At 50.7% G+C, this 21,709-nt stretch overlaps 1 protein-coding gene across 1 annotated transcript; it reads left to right on the top strand.

The window, feature by feature from the left end:
* Positions 1–318: 318 nt before the first annotated feature.
* LOC142830148 (scavenger receptor cysteine-rich type 1 protein M130-like) lies at positions 319–20,840 on the top strand. The gene is made up of 11 exons (XM_075933484.1): positions 319–679; positions 1,663–1,977; positions 10,347–10,670; positions 10,749–11,063; positions 11,492–11,806; positions 15,222–15,581; positions 15,988–16,023; positions 16,618–16,755; positions 18,840–18,932; positions 19,960–20,043; positions 20,740–20,840. Exons 1-11 carry the CDS (start codon positions 319–321, stop codon positions 20,838–20,840), a joined length of 2,442 nt encoding a protein of 813 aa, XP_075789599.1.
* The last annotated feature ends 869 nt before the right edge of the window (positions 20,841–21,709 follow it).

Here is a 21,709-nt window from a genome sequence, read left to right as displayed (position 1 = left end):
TGTGTTTTTTTTTTTTTTAGGCTTCCGACGTAAAAAATGTTTAACCCTGGAAAAGGCTGTTTAACTTCCTCCTTAGTTATCAATGGATTGAAGAGTAGTTCATCCTCTTCACATAATATACCTTCTGCTTTTATGCAACATCAGAAATCTTTATTGAATATTTCTGCCTTTTCTGAATCATTGTTAACAATTTTGTGATCTTCCTTTGCAGTGTAATTCCATCATTGTTAGGGTGTATATTGACTGTTATCTAATTCCAGTGCTTTCTTTATGTTATCTATTCCTTTTCTGTTTATAATTAATATCTGTGCTTAGCCAATGAACCATGATGGGCCTTTAACCAAAGTCTTCATTGACTTTCTAGGGCACATTAAGCCCCGGCTGGTTGCAGGGCACAGTGACTGCTCAGGACGTGTGGAGATAAGAGATGGAGAATTATGGGCCACGGTCTGCGATGCGCACTTTGATCTCAAAGTTGCCAGCGTCATCTGTACCGAACTGCAGTGTGGAACGGTTCTGTCTGTCCGAGGGGGAGCTCACTTTGGAGAAGGACGTGGACAAGTCTGGGCTGAAGCATTCCAGTGTGAAGGAACTGAGTCCCACCACGCGTACTGTCCCAGGGTGTCACACGGCAGCCAGACATGCTCACACAGAAATGATGTCGGAGTCATATGCTCACGTAAGGATTCAGTCCTAAGTGTTTAAAATCCCAGGGTGTGTAGTTGGGGTTAGGACGCAGCAGTAACATGATCACACTCTGTAGGGAGCTGTGATAATAAGTTGGCATCAGCTTATAAAATGCCAATGATCCAAGACAATCAGAGAAGGGACAAATCTCCCTGAGGAGAGTTGCCAACTGTCTAATGGCACAAACCCAAACTGGTTTTGCCCACCCCCACCCTGCCCCTTCTCGGAGGCCATTACCCCCATTCACGCCAACCCCCTGCCTCCGTCGTTTGCTCTCAACCCCCTTCACTGGGGCAAAGGGCTGAGGTGCAGGAGGGGGGTGCAGCCTCTGGGAGGGAGTTTGGGCATGAGAGGGGCTCCAGGGTGAGCCTGGGACAGGGGTGGGGGGGGGCAGGAAGGAGTGTTTGGAGTTGGCACTGGGAGGGAATTTGGATGCAGCAGGAGGGGCAGGTGTGGACTCTCAGAAGGGGTCGGGTGCAGGAGAAGGCTCAGGGCTGGGGCAGGGGTTGGGGGTGGGAGGGTTGTGAAATCTGGGAGGATATTTGGGTGGGAGCTCTTGTCTGGGGCAGTGGATTGGTGTGTGGGAGGGGATGTCACTTACCTCAGATAGCTCCCAAAAGCAACAGCACATCCCTATGGCAGCAGCTCCTGGCAGGGGTGGAGGGCAGGAAGCTCCAGGCCATGGGAACTGTGGAGTCAGCACTCGGCACAGGGTGGCATTCAGACACTACTTCCCCTGCCAGGGGCTACCAGGACAGTGCCAGATGCCTCTGGGAGTGAGAGCAAAGGGAGGGCAGGAAGCTACCTTAGCCCTGTGGTACTGCCATACGGGGAGTGCCCACAATGCCTGGCTTGGCAGCGGTAGCCTTCAGGAGCCAGCGCCTGATTCCTGGAGCCTCTCAGCAAAACCCTGACCCATTTGTTATAACATAACTCAAGGCTTCATCTCTCTAAACCCTTCTCCCTTCTCCCCAGGGCTCACAGGATTACAGCTGGTGAACGGCAGCACAGCCTGCTCCGGGAGGGTGGAGATCCAGGAGTTTGGTGCCTGGGGAACCCTCTGTGGCTCGCGCTGGGATCTCTCAGACGCCAACGTTCTCTGTCGTCAGCTCGACTGCGGATTCGCTGTGTCGGTGCCAGGAGGAGGGCGCTTTGGGAAGGGAACAGGCTCTGTCTGGGCAGACACATTTCACTGTGAAGGGACTGAACCCCATTTGGGGCATTGTCCTGTCACTGCCCTGGGGGCCTCTCCGTGCTCACACGACAATGATGCCGGTGTGGTTTGCTCAGGTAAGTGCAGGAGCAAAGCTGGATTAGTGACACCTGCCCTCAGTGTGTGACGCTGCCCTAGAGCAGGGGCAACACATTCTTCTGTGGGTTAGATAAATATTCCCAATTCCATGTCCCATCCTTCACCAAATCACTGCTACAGCAATTAGAGGGGGAGCTACTAGAGACTCCCAGCTGGTGGCTGCTTCACACTTTCCACTTTCTGTAAAATAGTCTCAACACTTTCTTGAGAAGATTTCATCGCGGAACGGAGGAGACCTTGGGAGATCATGTAGCCCAGCCCCCTCACATACTGCAGCAGGCTTTGCTGTTTGGAAGGGGGGCTGTGCTGGGGCCAGGGAGGGGCCTTTCCCTCATGAGTTTACTAGACATAGGAAAATCAAACGGCTATTTAAATAATCATAAGAACATAAGAATGGCCGCACTGGATCAGACCAAAGGTCCATCTAGCCCAGTATCCTGTCTACCGACAGTGGCCAACACCAGGTGCCCCAGAGAGGGTGGACCGAAGACAATGATCAAGCGATTTGTCTCCTGCCATCCCTCTCCAGCCTCTGACAAACAGAGGCCAAGGACACCATTTTATCCCCTGGCTAATAGCCTTTTATGGACCTAACCTCCATGAAATTATCTAGCTTCTCTTTAAACTCTATTACAGTCCTAGCCTTCACAGCCTCCTCTGGCAAGGAGTTCCACAGGTTGACTACACGCTGTGTGAAGAAGAACTTTCTTTTATTAGTTTTAAACCTGCTCCCCATTAATTTCATTTGGTGTCCTTTAGTTCTTCTATTTAGGGAACTAATAAATAACTTTTCTTTATCGGTCCTCTCCACACCACTCATGATTTTATAGACCTCTATCATATCCCCCCTCAGTCTCCTTTTTTCTAAACTAAAAAGTCCCAGTCTCTTTAACCTCTCCTCCTATGGGACCCGTTCCAAACCCCTAATCATTTTAGTTGCCCTTTTCTGAACCCTTTCAAGGGCCAAAATATTTTTTTTGAGGTGAGGAGCCCACATCTGTCCACAGTATTCAAGATGTGGGCGTACCATAGTTTTATGCAGGGGCAGTAAGATATTCTGGGTCCTATTTTCTATCCCTTTCCTAATAATTCCTAGCATCCTATTTGCCTTTTTGACCGCTGCTGCACACTGTGTGGAAGTTTTCAGAGAACTGTCCACGATAACTCCAAGATCTCTTTCCCGATTTGTCGTAGCCAAATTAGCCCCCATCATACTGTACATATAGTTGGGGTTATTTCTCCCAGTGTGCATTACTTTACACTTATCCACATTACATTTCATGTGCCATTTTGTTGCCCAATCACTCAGTTTGGTGAGATCTTCTTGGAGTTCCTCACAGTCTGCTTCTGTCTTGACTATCCTAAACAGTTTTGTATCATCTGCAAACTTTACTACCTCACTGCTTACCCCTTTCTCCAGATCATTTATGAATAAGTTGAAAAGGATAGGTCCCAGGACTGGCCCTTGGGGTACACCACTAGTTACCCCTCTCCAATCTGAAAATTTACCATTTATTCCCACCCTTTGTTTCCTGTCTTTTAACCAGTTTTCAATCCAAGAAAGGACCTTCCCTCTTATCCCATGACCATGTAACTTACACAAGAGCCTTTGGTGAGGGATCTTGTCAAAGGCTTTCTGAAAATCCAAGTATACTATATCTGCTGGCTCCCCCATGTTCGCATGTTTGTTAACCCCTTCAAAGAACTCTAATAGATTAGTAAGACAGGATTTCCCTTTACAGAAGCCATGTTGACTTTTGTCCAACAAATTATGTTCTTCTACATGCTTCACAATTTTATTCTTTACTATTGTTTCGACTAATTTGCCTGGTACTGAAGTTAGACTTACCGGTCTGTAATTGCCAGGATCGCCTCTAGAGCCCTTTTTAAATATTGGTGTTACGTTGGCTACCTTCCAGTCATTAGGTACGGAAGCTGATTTAAAGGATAGGTTACAAACCACAGATAATAGCTCAGCAATTTCCCATTTGAGTTCTTTTAGAACCCTTGGATGAATGCCATCCGGTCCTGGAGATTTGTTAACATTAAGTTTTTCTATTTGTTCCAAAACTTCCTCTAATGACACTTCAATCCGGGACAGTTCCTCAGATCCAACACCCACAAAGGATGGTGCAGATTCAGGAATATCCCCAACGTCCTCAGTCGTGAAGACTGAAGCAAAGAAATCATTTAGTTTCTCCACAATGGCTTTATCGTCCTTGATTTCTCCTTTTATAGCTCGATCATCTAGGGGACCCACAGGTTTTTTAGCAGGCTTCCTGCTTCTAATGCACTTTAAAAACATTTTGTTATTTCTTTTTGAGTTTTTGGCTAGCTGTTCCTCAAAATCTTTTTTTGCTTTTCTTATTACATTTTTACACTTGATTTGACAGTGTTTATGTTCTTTTCTATTTATCTCACTAGCATTGGACTTCCACTTCCTAAAAGATACCTTTTTGTCTCTCACTGCTTCTTTTACATGGTGGTTAAGCCACGGTTATTCTTTTTTAGGTCTCTTGCTATGTTTTTTAATTTGGGGTATACATTTAAGTTGGGCCTCTATTATGGTGTCTTTAAAAAGTTTCCATGCAGCTTTCAGGGATTTGGTTCTAGTCTCTGTGCCTTTTAATTTCTGTTTAACTAACCTCCTCATTTTTGTGTAATTCCCCTTTTCGAAATTAAATGCCAGGGTGCTGGACTGCTGAGGTGTTCTTCCCACCACAGGAATGTTGAATGTTATTATATTATGGTCACTATTCCCAAGCGGTCCTGTAACGGTTATATCCTGGACCTGATCCTGCACTCCACTCAGGACTAAATCAAGAATTGCCTCTTCCCTTGTGGGTTCCTGAACCAGCTGTTCCAAGAAGCAGTTATTTAAGCCATTGAGAAATTTTATCTCCGCTTCTCTTCCTGAGGTGACATGTATCCAGTCAATATGGGGGTAATTAAAATCCCCCATTATTATAGAGTTCTTTATTTTGGTAGCCTCTCTAATCTCCCTCAGCATTTCAATGTCAGTATCGCTGTCCTGGTCAGGTGGTCGGTAATATATCCCTACTGCTAATTTCTTATTATTGGAGCATGGAATTACTGTCCAGCGATTCTATTGAACATGTTGATTCACTTAATATTTTGATTTCGTTTGATTCTACATTATCTTTCACATACAGTGCCACTCCGCCACCCACCCGGCCTGCTCTATTCTTTCTATATATTTTATATCCCAGTATGATTGTGTCCCACAGATTTTCCTCATTCCACCAGGTTTCAGTGATGCCTATTATGTCAATCTCCTCATTTAATATGAGGTACTCTAGTTCACCCATCTTATTAGTCAGACTCCTAGCATTTGTGTACAAGCACTTTAAAAATTTGCCACTGGTTATTTGTCTGCCCTTCCCTGATGCATTGGATTCCTTTGTATGCAGTTGTTTGTCTGCCCTGGCCCTTCATTTACATCAAATGAATCGCTGCTTCATTTACATCAAAATGGCCACCGCGCTGTGCCGATCAGCTGATTGTTGGCACAGCGCAGTAGTCTAGACGGGATCTGCCGACCCCAGAACCCTTTGTCATCAGATCCTTTATTCCTCATGAAACAAGTCTTACAGGATCTGATGACAAACGGTTCTGGGATGGGCCGATCCCCGTCCAAACTACCGCGCTGTGCCAACAATCAGCTGATCAGTACATCACGGTGGCCATTTTGATGTAAATGCAGAAGTGATTATTTAAATCACCGCTTCATTTTCCTATGTCTAGTAAACTTATCTACATGGATCCGTCGACGGAGAGATGTAGTCTAGACACACTCATAGAAGCCAGGGATTTTCCAGACTAACAATCCGCAGGAATGCCCTCACCCACTCATGTACAGGATCTGCTCACAAAGCCCTGTGTAATGCTCAGTGTGTTACAATTCTTACAGCACCTTCCACTTATAACCAAACAAAAAAATATCTGCTAACAGAGTTTGTTCCCTATAACCCTGTGATACATTCTTATTACTTGTTATACCTTCTTACTTAGAAAGAGTCCATAACTTCATGTGCTCTATTCATGGCCCAATGTGCCTGGGGCAGCCCTCACTGTAAAAGCCAAGGTCAGGGCAGGCTGCAAAAAGGAGAACAGATATTCCCCAAACTGGTTGGTAACACTGAAATTAAATTCACTAACCAGTCACAAACTGTGTTCTGATCCCCACAGTGGTTATTATGAAAAGGTATGTCTACACTTGCCCCCTACTTTGAGGCAAATGAAGCATGCCGAAGTTGCAAATCAAGCCCGGGATTTAAATATCCCGCGCTTGATTTGCATGTTGCCGGCCAGTCGCCATTTTAGTAATTCACCAGCCCGGAGTAACTGCCTGCGTCTACAGGCAGCAGTAAACGGGAGTCCGATTTAAAGCCCTAACTCGAATTATCTGGTATTCCTCCTGCAGTGAGGTTTACCATCTAATTCAAATTAGGGGCTCTAAATTGGACTCCCGTTTCACTGCTGCCTGTAGACACGGGCAGTTACTCTGGGCTAGTGAATTTCTAAAATGGCCGGGAACATGCAAATCAAATACGGGATATTTAAATCCCGGGCTTGATTTGCAACTTCAGTATGCTTCATTTGCCTCCCTACTTCGAAGTAGGGGGCAAGTGTAGACATACCCAAACTGAAAAAAGAAATCTCACAGCCCCCTTCATTTCAGGCCTGTTCTTTGGCTCTCAGTCATCACCTCAGTCCAGTACAGTGAGAAACTATTTTAAAACATTGTTCAAACACACAAAATGTTCTTCTGACTCCAAAGGGTTGATCATGTTTCCAGGTCAATGTAAGTTTGCATCTTACTCAAAATAACACACTGCTAGCCCATCCTTTCTTGTCTCAAACTAAAGGTTTATTATGTCAAAAATAACAAAAATGTTAAATGGTAAAATACTTAGGGTACATCAACTGATGTTCTGAAATAACATAGTCGGCGTCTGCACTACAAGCCTTTATTTCAACATAATGTCGAAAAACTGTCAAGTTAGAGGACTGCTTACTCTGACTCTTGTAACAATCATTTTACGAGGAGTAAGGAAATCGGAGAAAGAGTGCTGTAAATCGAACTTCCCGCTGTGTAGACAGTGCCAAAAAGCCAAAATAAGCTAATTCAACTTGAGCTATACAATTGACATAGCTGATGTTATATAGCTTACGTGGCCTTTAGCCCTGCTGTGTAGACATGACCTTAGATATCTACAGAGATATCAGAGTTCATGTAGCAGGTTCTGAGCAGTACTGGCAAGTTTGGTAATTTGAAAGTCCCTCTGGAACACGTCCATAGCTGGGATGGGTCATTCCGTCCTTTGTTCAGAGCTTCCTTTGGTGAACAGTTACTCCACAGACAAGCTGAGCTGGGAAGAAGATTAAATGGAGAAGATGAAGCTACTTTCTATATTCTTTTACTGCCTGGCTTGTACGTTCTTTCTTCCAAGCACAAGTTCATAGCTGAAGGCACAGAAAAGACTTAGAGCTCTCAGGCCACAGGCAGATCCTCCATGTCTTGCTGACTCATAAGGTGTATTCACTGGATCCTTTCCATGGGTTCATTGTACTGCACATGAGCCTTTATGAGACATCAAACGGGATAGGCAGTGCTGATGCTAAGCTGTCTGGGGGTGTCAGCCAGATGCACAGCTCAAGTCAGAAGTACGGATGTATCATATCTGTCTATATTCAATCTGTGAATCTGTCTCTCCATCTGTGAGTCTGTTTGTTGAAGGACTCCTCCTCAATGGTAAGAGCTACGAAAAAATTCCATATACTGCTTCTGGGCTTGTTCAACAGTGGGCTTTTTTGTAAATGTGTAACCGCTCCCCACAACAGTTCATATGGGGACATGGCTGGCTGTTTCCCTTTGGCAGGGAGCGTGGGGAAATTGCACAGTTTGCCACATTTCTCACTCTGGGGGTATGTCTACACTACAAAGTTAGTTCGAACTAACGGACGTTAGTTCGAACTAACTTTCATAGGCGCTACACTAGCGCGCCGTTAGTTCAAATTTAATTCGAACAAACGGAGCGCTTAGTTCGAACTAGGTAATCCTCATTCCACGAGGATTAAGCCTAGATCGAACTAGCTAGGTCGAATAAAGGGGTGTGTAGACCCTTAATTCGAGCTAGTGGGAGGCTAGCCCTCCCCAAGTTTCTCTGGTGGCCACTCTGGCCAACACCAGGGAAACTCTACTGCCCCCCTCCCGGCCCCTGACCCCTTAAAGGGGCATGGGCTGGCCACATTGCCCGTGCCAGGTGCTAGCCTGCCAGCACCCAGCCAGCAGATCTTGCACCTGGCACGGCTCGAGCCACCCACCCGATGCCCCCCAGCCCTCCCCCTCTTCCCGGGACCAGGCTGGCGGCTCCCGGGAGCTTGCCCGGGACCACAAGAGGCGGGCACCTGCTTGGGCTAGTGCGGACATCGTGGACATCGTCCACGATCTTCACACTAGGCACTGGAAAGTGGCCGGCTTGGGCAGGAGAGCTGCCAGCCTGGCCACCCAGGAGCAGGTGTGCAAGAGAATCAAGGGGGTCCACGGAGACCCCCGACCCTGAGCCCTGAGCTTACAATGGCCGTCCTGGGTCAGACCAAAGGTCCATCTAGCCCAGTAGCCTGTCTGCCGACAGCGGCCAACCCTAGGGACCCTAGAGGGGATGGACCGAAGACAGTGACCAAGCCATTTGTCTCGTGCCATCCCTCTCCAGCCTTCCACAAATCTTGGGCAGGGACACCACTCCTACCCCCTGGCTAATACCACTCCATTGACCCAACCTCCCTGACTTGATCTCACTTCCCTTTAAACTCTGTTCCAGTTCTAGCCTTCACAGCCTCCTGCAGCAAGGAGTTCCACACGTTGACTCTTTGCTTTGTGAAGAAGAACTTTCTGTTACTAGTTTGAAGCCTGCTACCCATTCCTTTCCTTTGGTGCCCTCTAGTCCTTCTTTATGGGAACTAATGAAGAACTTTTCTGTATGCACCCTCTCCACCCAACTCCTGCTTTTAGAGACCTCTATCCTGTCCCCCCTCCGTCTCCTCTTTTCTAAGCTGAAAAGTCCCAGTCTCTTTAGCCTCTCTTCATATGGGACCTGTTCCAAACCCCTGATTTTTTTAGTAGCCCTCCCCTCTCTGAGCCTCTCTCTTCCCCTTTCCCACCTCCTTTTTCCAGTCTCCCCCAGTTTTGTTCAATAAAGACAGATTCCATTTTGGAAGACACGTTATCTTTATTTTGTACATCAATAAGAAGGGGGGCTAGGGAAGGGTAAGTGGAAGGAGGTGAGGGAGGAATGGGGTACGAGCCCCCGATGGGGAGGACTGGGCTGGCTCTGCGGGCTTCTGGGGGTGGAAGCTCTCCTGCAGCCCCCCAATTGCCTCCTCTCCCCAGATGGCAGCCTGCAGCAAGTGCAGCCGATCTGATGGCCGAGTGTGCCCAGTGTGGGCACTCAGGGCACTCCAAGCCAGGACTGCTTTGCAAGCGGGGCACCCCTGAGAACTGTCTGTCTGGGGTGGGGGTCGGGACCCTTTAAGCACAGCCCTCGGCTAGCCTGAGACAGCATCTCCACACTCTAAGTCCTCCCCCGATGCCCTGCCGGCACTGCTTCCGGCCATCCTTAACCCCGGTTCAGGGTCCACTTAATGTGGACATGCTAGTTTGAATTAGCAAAACGCTAATTCGAACTAGTTTTTTAGTGTAGATCCGTTAGCTCGAATTAGCTTAGTTCGAATTAACTAATTCGAACTAAGTTAGTTTGAATTAACATTGTAGTGTAGACATACCGTGGCTGGGGAGTGTAGGGGGCAGATGAATCTGGACCTGCCTCACATGGGGATCATGCTCCCCGCCCCAGCTGTGCCCACTGGACCTGCAGCAGCCAGCGAGAGGTGCATTTCATCTGTCCCTGAGCTGCTGCAGTGAGAGATGGCTGGGGATGTCCTTTCTCTCTAATGCAACCTGATACTGAACTCTTCAATCCACAACCACGCCCCAGAGCAATGATTGAAATGAAGCAGGAGCCTTTTCATTTTATTTTCCAAAAACCAAAAATTATTTGAGTTAAGAACCTCAGTCACGCCAGGTAAATCCTCTAGTACATTTGTAACTCCCAAAACATGGGTGATAGAAACATCTCAGCGAGATTTTCTTACTTGGTTGTTATAACATTTTCACAGCTATCTGGCTCACCAAATTCCTTGAACATTTATAATATTGGTACAAATTATATTACAAACCATCCTCCCTATTCCACACAGCATCACACCCTGTGTTATTTCTAGTGTACAGCAGTGAGCCATACTAAGTGTGTTTTCTGTCTGCTAGGCCCAGGTCTCTCTGGGGCGCTGCGGCTGCTGAGTGGAGAGAGCCGGTGCGACGGCAGAGTGGAGATTTCCCTCCATGATGTGTGGCACAGGGTGCTGGATGACCAGTGGGACATGAACGATGCCAGCGTGGTCTGCAGGCAGCTCCAGTGCGGAGCTGCTGAGAGAGCTTATAACCCCCCTTCGTCTGAGCGAGGGACGGGGCCCGTGGGGCTGACAAGGGTCCAGTGTGCAGGGAACGAGACGTGTCTGACCGGTTGTGACAACTCCACATCTGAGCTGGCCCAGGCAGGAATTGCCGAGGACGTCGGTGTCGTTTGCTCGGGTGAGTCGTTTCCTGATCTCTCACACGTGCTCTGGGCAGCAGGGCGACAAGCACTAACCGCTGGGATCTGTCCCGCAGGGAGCAGGCGGATCAGGCTGGCGAATGGGCCGGGTCGCTGTGCCGGGAGAGTGGAGATTTATTACAATGGCACCTGGGGGACAGTCTGTGATGATTCCTGGGACCTGCCAGACGCCGATGTCGTTTGCAAACAGCTGGGATGTGGACGTGCCCTCAATGCAACTGTCTCTGCTCATTACGGGCAAGGGTCCGGGCAGATCTGGCTGGACAATGTGAAGTGCTCTGGGAACGAATCCGATCTCTGGGCCTGTCCTTTCGCACCCTGGGGCCAGCACAACTGCAGACACAAGGAGGACGCGGGAGTTCTCTGCTCAGGTCTGGTCTGGGAGCGCTCCCGGGAGCCTGGTTACCAGGGGATGTGAGGAGACAGTTGGGAATGGTAGAAACTCTCTCACCGTCTCTGTGTCTCTCCAACCTACCTACTGGGATCATGATTAGAAAGTCGCCATTTCCCATGAGTTCTCGTTGCATTTGTGTCCCCCAGGAGGGGCGGTTACAGCTATCGCTGGACTATCTGTGCGTGTAACGGCCGTGAAGGGGGCACTGTCCAGATGTGCCCCTTGCATTTCTAAAGGGCATGTGGGGGCCAGAAGAGTCTCTGATTCTTGCAGTGACTCTTGCAGGCACTGGCCTGTGCAGAACAATGCCTGGGACTGGTCATGGTTATGGGGATTTCACTCTTCTCACCCCTGTTATGTTCAGAATCAGACCATTTAAATTGCATGTCTGTGCGTTTCTTCTAGAGTTCACAGACCTGCGGCTGGTGAGTGGCAGTGACTGTGCCGGGCGGCTGGAGGTTTTCTACAATGGGACGTGGGGCAGCGTTTGCTCCAATCAAATGTCTACAGTTACTGCATCAATCATCTGCAAGCAGCTGAACTGTGGGGACGGAGGGTATACAGAGACAGACCCTGAGTATGGAGAAGGTTCTGGTCCCACATGGCTGGACCATGTTACATGCCGTGAGCAGCACAGCTCCCTTTGGCAGTGCCCCTCCCGCCCGTGGGAACAGCAGTCGTGTGATGACCGTGCGGAAGAGACTCACATCACTTGCCCTGGTAATTCGGACACGCTCTGCATGGACACGCACCCTCTGCGTGTCTGACACAAGGGAAGAGCTCGAAGCAGTTTTGCACGTCCTCACTTTTCAGCATGGACACTTTCACACTCACAGCGCCTGGTGAAGTGGGTTTGAGTTTAGTTTCAGCAGTGACAGGCGCCATTTCACCGACCATCCCAGGAATAAGAATACAGCTCATGGGAAAGCAGCAGGGGCGATAGTGAAAGGCGCTGGGTGGCACAGAGCAGTCACCTAGGGTATGTCTACCCTACAAAGTTAGTTCGAACTAACTTTCATAGGCGCTACACTAGCACTCAGTTAGTTCGAATTTAATTCGAACTAACGGAGCACTTAGTTCGAACTAGGTAAACCTCATTCCACGAGGATTAAGCCTAGTTCGAACTTACTAGTTCGAATTAAGGGCTGTGTAGACCCTTAATTCGAACTAGTGGGAGGCTAGCCCTCCCCAGGTTTCCCTGGTGGCCACTCTGGCCAACACCAGGGAAACTCTCCTGCCCCCCTCCCGGCCCCGGACCTCTTAAAGTGGCACGGGCTGGCTACGGTGCCCATGCCAGGTGCAAGCCTGCCAGCACCCAGCCAGCAGACCCTGCACCTGGCACGGCACAGAGACACCCACCCGATGTCCCCCAGCCCTCCCCCTCTTCCCAGGACCAGGCTGGCGGCTCCCGGGAGCTTGCCCGGGACCACAAGAGGCGGGTGCCCGCCTGGGCTAGTGCAGACATCGTGGACCTCGTCAATGATCTTTGCACTAGGCACAGGAAAGTGGCCAACTAGGGCAGGAGAGCTGCCAGCCTGGCCACCCAGGAGCAGGTGTGCAAGAGAATCAAGGGGGTCCACTGAGACCCCCGACCCTGAGCCCTGAGCTTACAATGGCCGTCCTGGGTCAGACCAAAGGTCCATCTAGCCCAGTAGCCTGTCTGCCGACAGCGGCCAACCCTAGGGGCCCTGGAGGGGATGGACCAAAGACAGTGACCAAGCCATTTGTCTCGTGCCATCCCTCTCTAGCCTTCCACAAACCTTGGGCAGGGACACCACTCCTACCCCCTGGCTAATAGCACTCCATGGACCCAGGCTCCATGACTTGATCTCACTTCCCTTTAAACTCTGTTCCAGTTCTAGGCTTCACAGCCTCCTGCAGCAAGGAGTTCCACAGGTTGACTCTTTGCTTTGTGAAGAAGAACTTTCTGTTACTAGTTTGAAGCCTGCTACCCATTCCTTTCCTTTGGTGTCCTCTAGTCCTTCTTTATGGGAACTAATGAAGAACTTTTCTGTATGCACCCTCTCCACCCAACTCCTGCTTTTAGAGACCTCTATCCTGTCCCCCCTCCATCTCCTCTTTTCTAAGCTGAAAAGTCCCTGTTTCTTTAGCCTCTCTTCATATGGGACCTATTCCCAACCCCTGATCATTTTAGTTGCCCTCCCCTCTCCCAGCCTCTTTCTTCCCCTCTCCCACCTCCTTTGCCCAGTCTCCCCCAGATTTGTTCAATAAAGACAGATTCCATTTTTGAACACAATTGTCCTTTATTTTGTACATCAAGAAAAGGGGCTAGGGAAGGGTAAGTGGAAGGAGGTGAGGGAGGAATGGGGCACGAGCCCCCGATGGGGAGGACTGGGCTGGCTCTGCGGGTTTCTGGGGGTTGAAGCTCTCCTGCAGCCCCCCAAATTCCCCCTCTCCCCAGATGGCAGCCTGTGGCAAGTGCAGCCGGGCTGATGGCCGAGTGCTGTGATGTGCCCAGTGTGGGTACTCCGGGCACTCCAAGCCAGGACTGCTTTGCAAGCGGGGCACCCCTGAGAACTGTCTGTCCAGGGTGGGGGTCGGGACCCTTTAAGCACAGCCCTCGGCTAGCCTGAGACAGCATCTCCACGCTCTAAGTCCTCCTCTGATGCCCTGCAGGCACTGCTTCCGGCCTCCACTTAGTGTGGACATGCTAGTTCGAATTAGCAAAATGCTAATTCGAACTAGTTTTTAGTTCTAGACGCGTTAGTTCGAATTAGCTTAGTTCGAATTAACTAATTCGAACTAAGTTAGTTCGAATTAGCGCTGTAGTGTAGACATACCCCTAGGGCAGCTCACAAATGCCTTTGTGGAAATCTGTGTGGCTGCCCGTGTGGGGTGAGCAGTCAGAAAGGGGCCCAGTGCCAGTGACCAGGACATGGTGGTTGTGGGGAGTGGTTAGAACAGGAGTGGGGAGACAGAACTGGAGAGATGAGTCACAGGCAAATTGGGAGGCCAGAACCATTTGGAAGTCAGGAACTGGAGCCAAAGGAAGGACTGAGTTACCTGGAGCGAAGCCAGAGGGGGTGAGTCTGGGGCCAAGGAAAGAGCAGGGCTGGGATGAAGGTGGAAACACGAAGTATTTCAGCTGTGAGCAGTTGTTGAATGGCTGCCGTGGCTCCTGGGCTTGCCCCTTGCTACCCATGAGATAGGGTGGTCAGTCAGGCCCTTTGACAGGCCAGCTGCCCTTAGTAGGGTGCCTGGAGATGGGCTCTGCTATAGTGTCTGCATTCTGCCAGCCAGGCTGTGAGTAGTCCCCAGACAGATGTCTGGTGCTATGTCTAGACTGCAGGCTTCTAAAAAACAGCATCTACACATCAAATATGATTACTATGGACAAATGGCCACCAGAGAACCTGTGCTTTTTCCTATTTCGTTGTCTTTTGAAACAACTCCCTCTTCCCCATCCACACATGCCTTTTTGTGAAAGAGCTCTTTGGGAAAAAGGCTTCTTCCTCGTAGAATGAGGATTACCAATGCAAGGAAAACCCCTCTCTTCGTTCAATTTTTTTCAAAAGAATGCAATAGCAGTGTGGACATAACTCAAGTGTTGCTGGAAAAACAGACCTTTTTCCGAAAAAAACTCTACAGTGTAGACATACCCTATGTCTGTGGTCAAGTGTGGAGATAGTTTGTTTCAGATTGACAGTCCCATGATGACCCCAGTTCTGACCCTGCTCTTGCTTTTCCCCACATCCCCACAATACCCTGGGTGAATTCCAACTGGCAATTGGCTTCCACCTTCCAACGTTGGAAGGGGCAGGAGTGACTGTCCATGGGAAGGCTGGAACAGACTCAGACATCCAACAACAGTCACACCAGCTGGGAGCTGCTTAGAGATTTCAACAGCTGAGGGAGGAGAGAGGCTGAGTAACAAATCCATTAGCTAGGAAAAAAGTAAAGTGTAGATTTAAGTTTATAAATTTGCTGAATGTGGGGGATTTAATGTTCAGATCCACCCTGATTACTCCTACATCACTCGTGCTCCTCAGTCTATTCACTGCATCCTTTGCTCTCTGCAGAGAAAAAGGAGAAATCGTCCCCGTTTGCTGAATGCCCGAACTCGACGAGCTGCACAGGTATCTCTGCCTCTCCCTGTCCCTTCCTGCTCCCTGAGGGTTCCCCGCTGTGCCAGTAACATGGGAGGTTTCTGCATTTCCAGACCGGGACAAGCTGCACCTCGTGGGAGGAAAGAGCAATTGCTCGGGCCGAGTGGAGGTTTGGTACCGTGGCTCCTGGGGCACAGTCTGTGATGACTCCTGGGACTTGGCGGACGCTAACGTGACGTGTAAACAACTGGGCTGTGGAGCAGCCGTGTCTGCCCCGGGCGAGGCTGCATTCGGCGAGGGGACTGGTCCCATCTGGGTGGAGATGCTGGATTGCAGAGGGACAGAGTCATCCCTCTGGGACTGTCGGTCCAAGCCCTGGGGTGACAGCAACTGTGGCCATAAGGAAGATGCTGCCGTGAGTTGCTCAGGTGAGTGGCAGCCGACGTCTCTGTGACATGCTGTGAGGTTCAGGGAGGAGGATGGACCCAACTGCCCCCCTTGCTCACGGATTGACCCCTCCCATCTCCTGTGCACTGGAGCATCATGGCTGCCGTGGGTGGAACCTTTGTGGGTCCGGCTGGCTCAGGCATCGGCCCTGGGAGCTGCAGGGTCCATCACAGGCCTCAGGGCGCAAGTGCTGGTTTGTTACCAGTGTCTCAGCACAGGGGCACCTGGGCCCTAACTCCCCGGCGTGCAGGCGCCGCGCTGCTGGGGGCGTCTGTGGGAAAGAGAACAGGTGATGTCTGGACACCCCGGGGACTTGCTCCCCCAGGCAACAAGCACATTCCCCTCCCCCGCCGCCGGACTCCAACTCTGCTCCCTTTCCCTACGCAGGTGTGACAGTGACAGCAGGTCCACTGGCTGGAGCAGGTAACACCCCACCTCTTCCCACAGGAGTCGCAGCGCCCGGGGGCCAGGGCTGCAAGGGGGGGAGGTGAAGCTGAAGACTGAGGCCCAGGGCTCCTGCCCAGGCCTGTGAAATTGAAGGGCCGGGGACACCGGGGTGGGAGCTGCAGGCCCCGCAGGGCTGGAGGTCTCATGTCAGACGATTGCAGCTGAGAGGTCAGGGCCCATGACTGAAATAGCAGCCTGGTACCCTGAAGTTAGAGTCACTGTGGGTATGTCTACACTACCCTCCTAGTTCGAAGTAGCAGGGTAATGTAGGCATAGCGCACTTGCAAATGAAGCCCGGGATTTGAATTTCCCGGGCTTCATTTGCATAAGAGGGGAGCTGCCATTTTTAAAACCCTGCTGGTTCGAACCCCGTGCAGCGCGGCTACACGGGGCACGAACTAGGTAGTTCGAACTAGGCTTCCTCCTTCGAACTACCGTTACTCCTCGTGTGTGGTGACTCTGCCTGAAGCTTGGGGCTGGACATTGAGTGACTGGGGAGTTCTCCCCCTCCCCCCGCCCAACAACTCTCACCGACCTGTCTCTCCCTGTGGCCTTTTCCTTTCCATCCAGCTCCCCCGCGCCGCCCTGCGACCGACAGTGGGACATTCACGGTGCCCGTGGTCGTCTGCATTATCCTGGGGGCCCTGCTCTGCCTGGTCTTAATCATCCTGGGTGCGCAGGTGCAAAGTGCCAGGGCCCAGCGCAGAGGTGGGTCCTGATGGTGTCACTGTGTGAAATGCCCTGCAAGAGATGCAGCTGAGGGAAAGGGGCACTGGCTGTAATGAAATGCTAAACTGTGTCCTGTTGTTCAGCCAGAGCAGTTAAGTTCAGTATAAATTGTGCAGCCATTTATTTTAGTGCCTCTCAGCCATAGCTGTCAGGCCAGTAAGGGAGCTCATTGTGAACACACCTGTCTGGGAAGGAAGCTCTGGAGCCAATTTATACCTAGTAGAGAAACTTCCCTTCCTAAAACCGCCCTGCAGAAGGTGAACATGAGTTGTTGTTTGAAGTTCAGCAGTGCTAGAGGAAAACAAAACCAGAAGGGAAACAGCAGCAGCAGTTGCTGACAGAAGAAATAGTAACAAAGGAGTGATAAAAGGAGTAAATTCCAGTCATAAGTAAAAGCCTTACAGCCTACATGCAAAATATATTGACAAATTCACATTCCAAGAGACATGGAATACCCAAACAAAGGTTCATGGTATAATAAATGCAGGAAACATGGACATTTTCCTATTGTTTGCCACATTAAAGTAATCAGGAACTTGATTCATGTTGCAATCAAGAGTGATTGTTTCTAGGGTTGATCACGTGTGAAGATACAGAGCCCGCCGGGGGTGTGAAATGGAACATTCAGAGAAACACTCTTGACTTCAAAATTGATTTAGCAGCAGATGTTTATTCACAAGAACCATGGTGGCTCTGACTCACCCTGACGGCATTCGGAATTGCACCAGCCAGTTCACCCCAGACACCATGTACAAGGACAAACACTTTGCATTCAGAGGGCATGTAATTGGAGGATCAAGGGCAACAACTTTCCACTGCAGCCAAAGTGACCATTGTGACAAAGGTGGACAAATGAAGAGGATTTGGTGACACAGGATTAATGTCAGTGAAATAGCCATTGGAGCAAACCCCAAAGGGACATAGACCCTGTCACCAGGGCATTGAAACAGAGCAGGAGGAATGTGCTGGAGGGGCGACTCCTGTATTGGCAATGGGTCAGGGAGGGAGCCATTGCAGACTTACACCTTGTGCCTCAGAAAGAAGAACCAATGGAGCAATCCCTGCAGCTGGAAGATGCAGAACGAGACGGCAATAATACCCATGGTTTCCAAAGGGGCTGCAGCCAGGCCTTGTCACCAATGTCTAGCCAGATGACCAAGTTGTTGCATTGGGTCAAGTAACCAGAAAAGCGACATGACTGGGAAACGCTTAACCCTGAGCTACAAAGGCAGCACAATAGGAGGGTGGGGCCAGCCTCTTCCCCAGGGAGGGGTGCTGATCTGGGCTAGACAGAAGATTATGGGTCACATGACAGGAGGGGCAGATCCGCTAGGTCAAGGGAGGCTCAGGGACCCCTGGTGCTGCTGTAGCTGTCGGGTTGCAGGACTTTGGGTGGGAAGCTTTTATGTATCCTGCCAGTGCAGGTTGTGGAACTCCTGAGGAGGCGTGTGATTGGTAAATCCTGCCTGCTCACCCCCGCAGGGATCTGTGCGGGGCAGAGTGAAGCTCCTTCCAGGGGATGGTCTCCCAGAGACGTGGGCTTTCTGTGAGCCGCATGGTGCGTGGGAGCAGAGCGGGGGCTGCAGCTAGCGCAAGGCTCTTGGCAGGGCCCAGGGAAATGATACAAAAGGATGAAGGAGATAAAAAATCTTGTCAGACAGTAACAGGCTAAGATTCCCATTGCCAAGGTGCTGCACACGTGAGCCGGCTGTTCCCCACACAGGCTCTGGCAGTACAAGCACAAGTGCCACTTTGTTGGTCGGTGAAGGCCCCAGACTGGACAGCAGTGATTTGGGTGGTATTCGGGGGAAAGGGGGAGAGGCACATTTATCAAGGGACCAGTCAGGGCGAATGTCAAGGGAAGGTCAATGCCAGTGAAACAGTCAATAAAATAAACCCCAAACAGACAGAGCACTGAATCTAGACTGGACAGATCAGTAGGAATGTGCCGGAGGGACTAGTCCTGCATTGGCACCGGGGCAAAGGGGAGGTCTGGATGGTCTCAGAGGGTTTCCCAGCTCTGGGTTCTCTGACCCTGTGCAAACCCGGCCCTTTGTTTCCAGGCTCCAGAAGATCCTCGGACCCTTTCTCTGAGGCGGTGTACGAGGAGATTGACTATGACCTGATGAGGAAGGTGCAGCTGTTCGGTCGCTCAGGTCTGTGCGCGTCATTTCTAGCAGGGAGCAAACCTCCAGGCCCTTTGCAGACTGAAACCCCAACCCAGAGCTAAATCTCCTCAGACTTCAACCCTGTGAGTCTGGGATGGCTGCTGGCCCTGGCTCTGTGGGGAGACCAGCAGTGACTGGACTCAAACGCAGGCGATTCCTCCTCAGCAGAGCCTGCTTGTGTCCAGCATGGAGCCTGGGAAGGTCACTAGTTATGGGCCAGGAACGTGTCCTCCCGCTCCTTCCTTTCTGACTCAGTGCCCATCAGTTGGGAGGCTGGTGCTCTGGTTAGCAACTTATGTGGCTGTCTGAGCACGGCCAGTGCCTCTTCCCCGGGCTGACACCCTCCCTGGCCTCTTTGCTAATGTGGGGGTTGGTCTTAGTCAGAGTGTTTTGTGTCGGGGCCACTGACCCGCAGAGAAATCTGTTGGGTGCCACACACAAGTGAGAAGCGGGGGGTGGGGTGGGGGGAGGAGCTCCCGGGGTGGGGCTGGGGGAGGAAGCCAGAACCAGGCCAGCCAGGGAAGGCTTCCAGACCTTGGGTTCCCCACCCCTGTCTTAGGATCGGCCTCCCACCCTGAGAGGGCCGAGGCCCAATCTGGCCTCAGAGCAGGCCAGGGGGGACCATTAGCTCACCAAAGAGGCACACATGTGACTGGGAGTGAAAACCTGCCCCAGCTAGTGCCGAGGGTCCCAAGGAAACCAGTGGAAGGCAGCAGGCCCATGTTAAAGGACTCGGTCAGCCCTTCCCTCACGTCATGGGCAGTAGGGGGGTCCCTCAGCATTTTCCCAGTTTCACTTAATCCAGGCCAAAGCAACAGTTCCCGTGACAAAGGGGTTTCACTCTAGAAAAGTCTGAGCCAGCCTCTTGCCACTCAGAGTCGCTGTGAATTCAGCATCTTCTCTGGAAGAAGCAACACAGCGAGACCATAAATCCTGCTCCAGGACCTGGCTCTGTCGGCCACTGGCCAGCGCAGCTGCTCTCACTGTAGTAACATCCTGCTTCCCGTCCCTCCAGGCTCCTATTCAGATGAGTCCATGAGGAAGCTGCCGTATTACACCGGGGACAGCGAGGGGGAAAACGATGCTGGATCAGAGCAAGGTAACAGGGGAAAGGGATACACCAGAGACAGGACCCACCCCTGTGAGGGAAATCGAATTTACACCTATTTCTGTCCCAGCTTCGGATGTAAACGTGTGATCAATCCTGCCCCCTTTTCTGTGTGGCTCATGGTGCTCTCCCCAGGGGAGGAGCTTCAGGGAACTGGGCAGGGAAATATTTACCTGGCATGGAAGACTCGGATGTTCATAGCTGGTCTGTGCGACTAACCAGGCCCTGATCTGTGCCCCGTGATCTTAGCTGCCTCACGAGCTTCACTCCCTCATGCCTCCCTGGCATGAGCATGGAGCCCAAGTCACAATCTAGCCTCTCTGAACAAATCAGGTGGGTTCACAACAGTCAGTGCTGGTGCAGCAGCCGGGATCTTCCATTGAGCCCGTGGTTAGCTCAGTACCCGCACAGACCCTGCTCCCAGCGAGGGGCATGCCAAGGTGAGTATTGGGTGCAGCGGTGCAGGGCTGTGCCCTAGTTATTTGGGAGGAAATGAAGCTGGCAGAATCCCTATCTCACAAGACGTCCATGATGCTCCCTTTTCTCTAGGATTCCCCTGGGACTTCTCCTACAGAGCCCATGAGAGATAGGCAAAGTCCAAGGCAACCGATGCTTGATGGAGTCCTAAAGCTGGCTGGGGAAAGGGGAGTGTGCAGGAGATGCTCAGTGTGGGGCTTGTTGTTACAGAGGGAGCTTCCCCTGCAGGGTCCCAGCTGCATTATGATAACATGGGGGAACCAGCATCGAGCAACATCCCCCGGACTCCGGACAGTCAAGGTGAGCAGTAAATCTACCTCCTGAAGCCAAAGTCCCCCTTGGCTACTGCTGCTCCCCCTGCCCTTTGTTTTCTAGTCGGCCCTTTAGTCCTGAGCTCAGGGCCGGGAAGAATTAACCAGCCAGGAGTTAACCAGCCAGGATTTAGCCAGGCAGAGGTATTTCACATTTAAAATCTCCCCCCATTGTTTGCTTAAGGAGCCATGTTCTTGTCATTTTTCTGTTTCCTCTTTGCTTCCCTTCCAGCAGCCTCCTTTGGTTTTTTGGGGGAGCGGGGTTGGCTCCGCAGTTTTTGTTTTTTTGTCTCTGTGGTCTGGTAGGATAATGTCAAACAGCTAAATTGAGGTGCAAGCATCAATACACACTACTCCCTCATTCTCCACACCTGCACCTTGCTCATTTTCTTATTCATGGGAAGCCTCTTCTCATTCCCATTCATTCTCCTCTTTATTTCAGAGATCCCTGTTCTCCCTGCAGGTGCCCCAGGAGACAGCTATGACGATGCCAGAGAAGCTTCTGATGCAGATGATGACCCTACTTCCAGAGCAAGTGCCCAGGGAGTCATAGAGGCCTATGGGGACAGTGAAAGGGCCAGGTGCTCACAGACTGGTGAGCAGGGATGGACAATATTGCTGATTTTCATGGTGTTTGACAATGACATTTCCTACCCCCCCCCCCCAAAATAATCTCAGGTCCCCGAGTTTAACCTAAAAATTCAGAAACCAGAGGCCAACAAAGAACAAAGAAACAGCATTTATTTAGAAGAACCCTTCTTGTTTTTTAGGGTGCATTTACACTGCACCATTATTCCAGAATAATGGCTGCTATTTGGGAAAAACAATAGTAGCATCTGCACAGCAATTGCGTTATTTTGAGGGCTTTT

The sequence above is a fragment of the Pelodiscus sinensis genome, chromosome 1 (genome assembly GCF_049634645.1).
Source record: "Pelodiscus sinensis isolate JC-2024 chromosome 1, ASM4963464v1, whole genome shotgun sequence".
Lineage (NCBI taxonomy): Eukaryota > Metazoa > Chordata > Testudines > Trionychidae > Pelodiscus > Pelodiscus sinensis.
The sequence above is the reverse complement of the archived record's forward strand: the minus strand, read 5'-3'. Positions and strand labels throughout refer to the sequence as shown.

What these genes read in the sequence shown, in the direction of transcription:
- LOC142830148 (XM_075933484.1), top strand. Translation starts at nt 319, where the DNA reads ATGAACCATGATGGGCCTTTAACCAAAGTCTTCATTGACTTTCTAGGG. An exon ending in TGCTGCCGTGAGTTGCTCAG is followed by an intron (nt 15,582 to 15,987) that starts GTGAGTGGCAGC and finishes TTCCCTACGCAG; the next exon opens with GTGTGACAGTGACAGCAGGT. An exon ending in AGGTCCACTGGCTGGAGCAG is followed by an intron (nt 16,024 to 16,617) that starts GTAACACCCCAC and finishes CTTTCCATCCAG; the next exon opens with CTCCCCCGCGCCGCCCTGCG.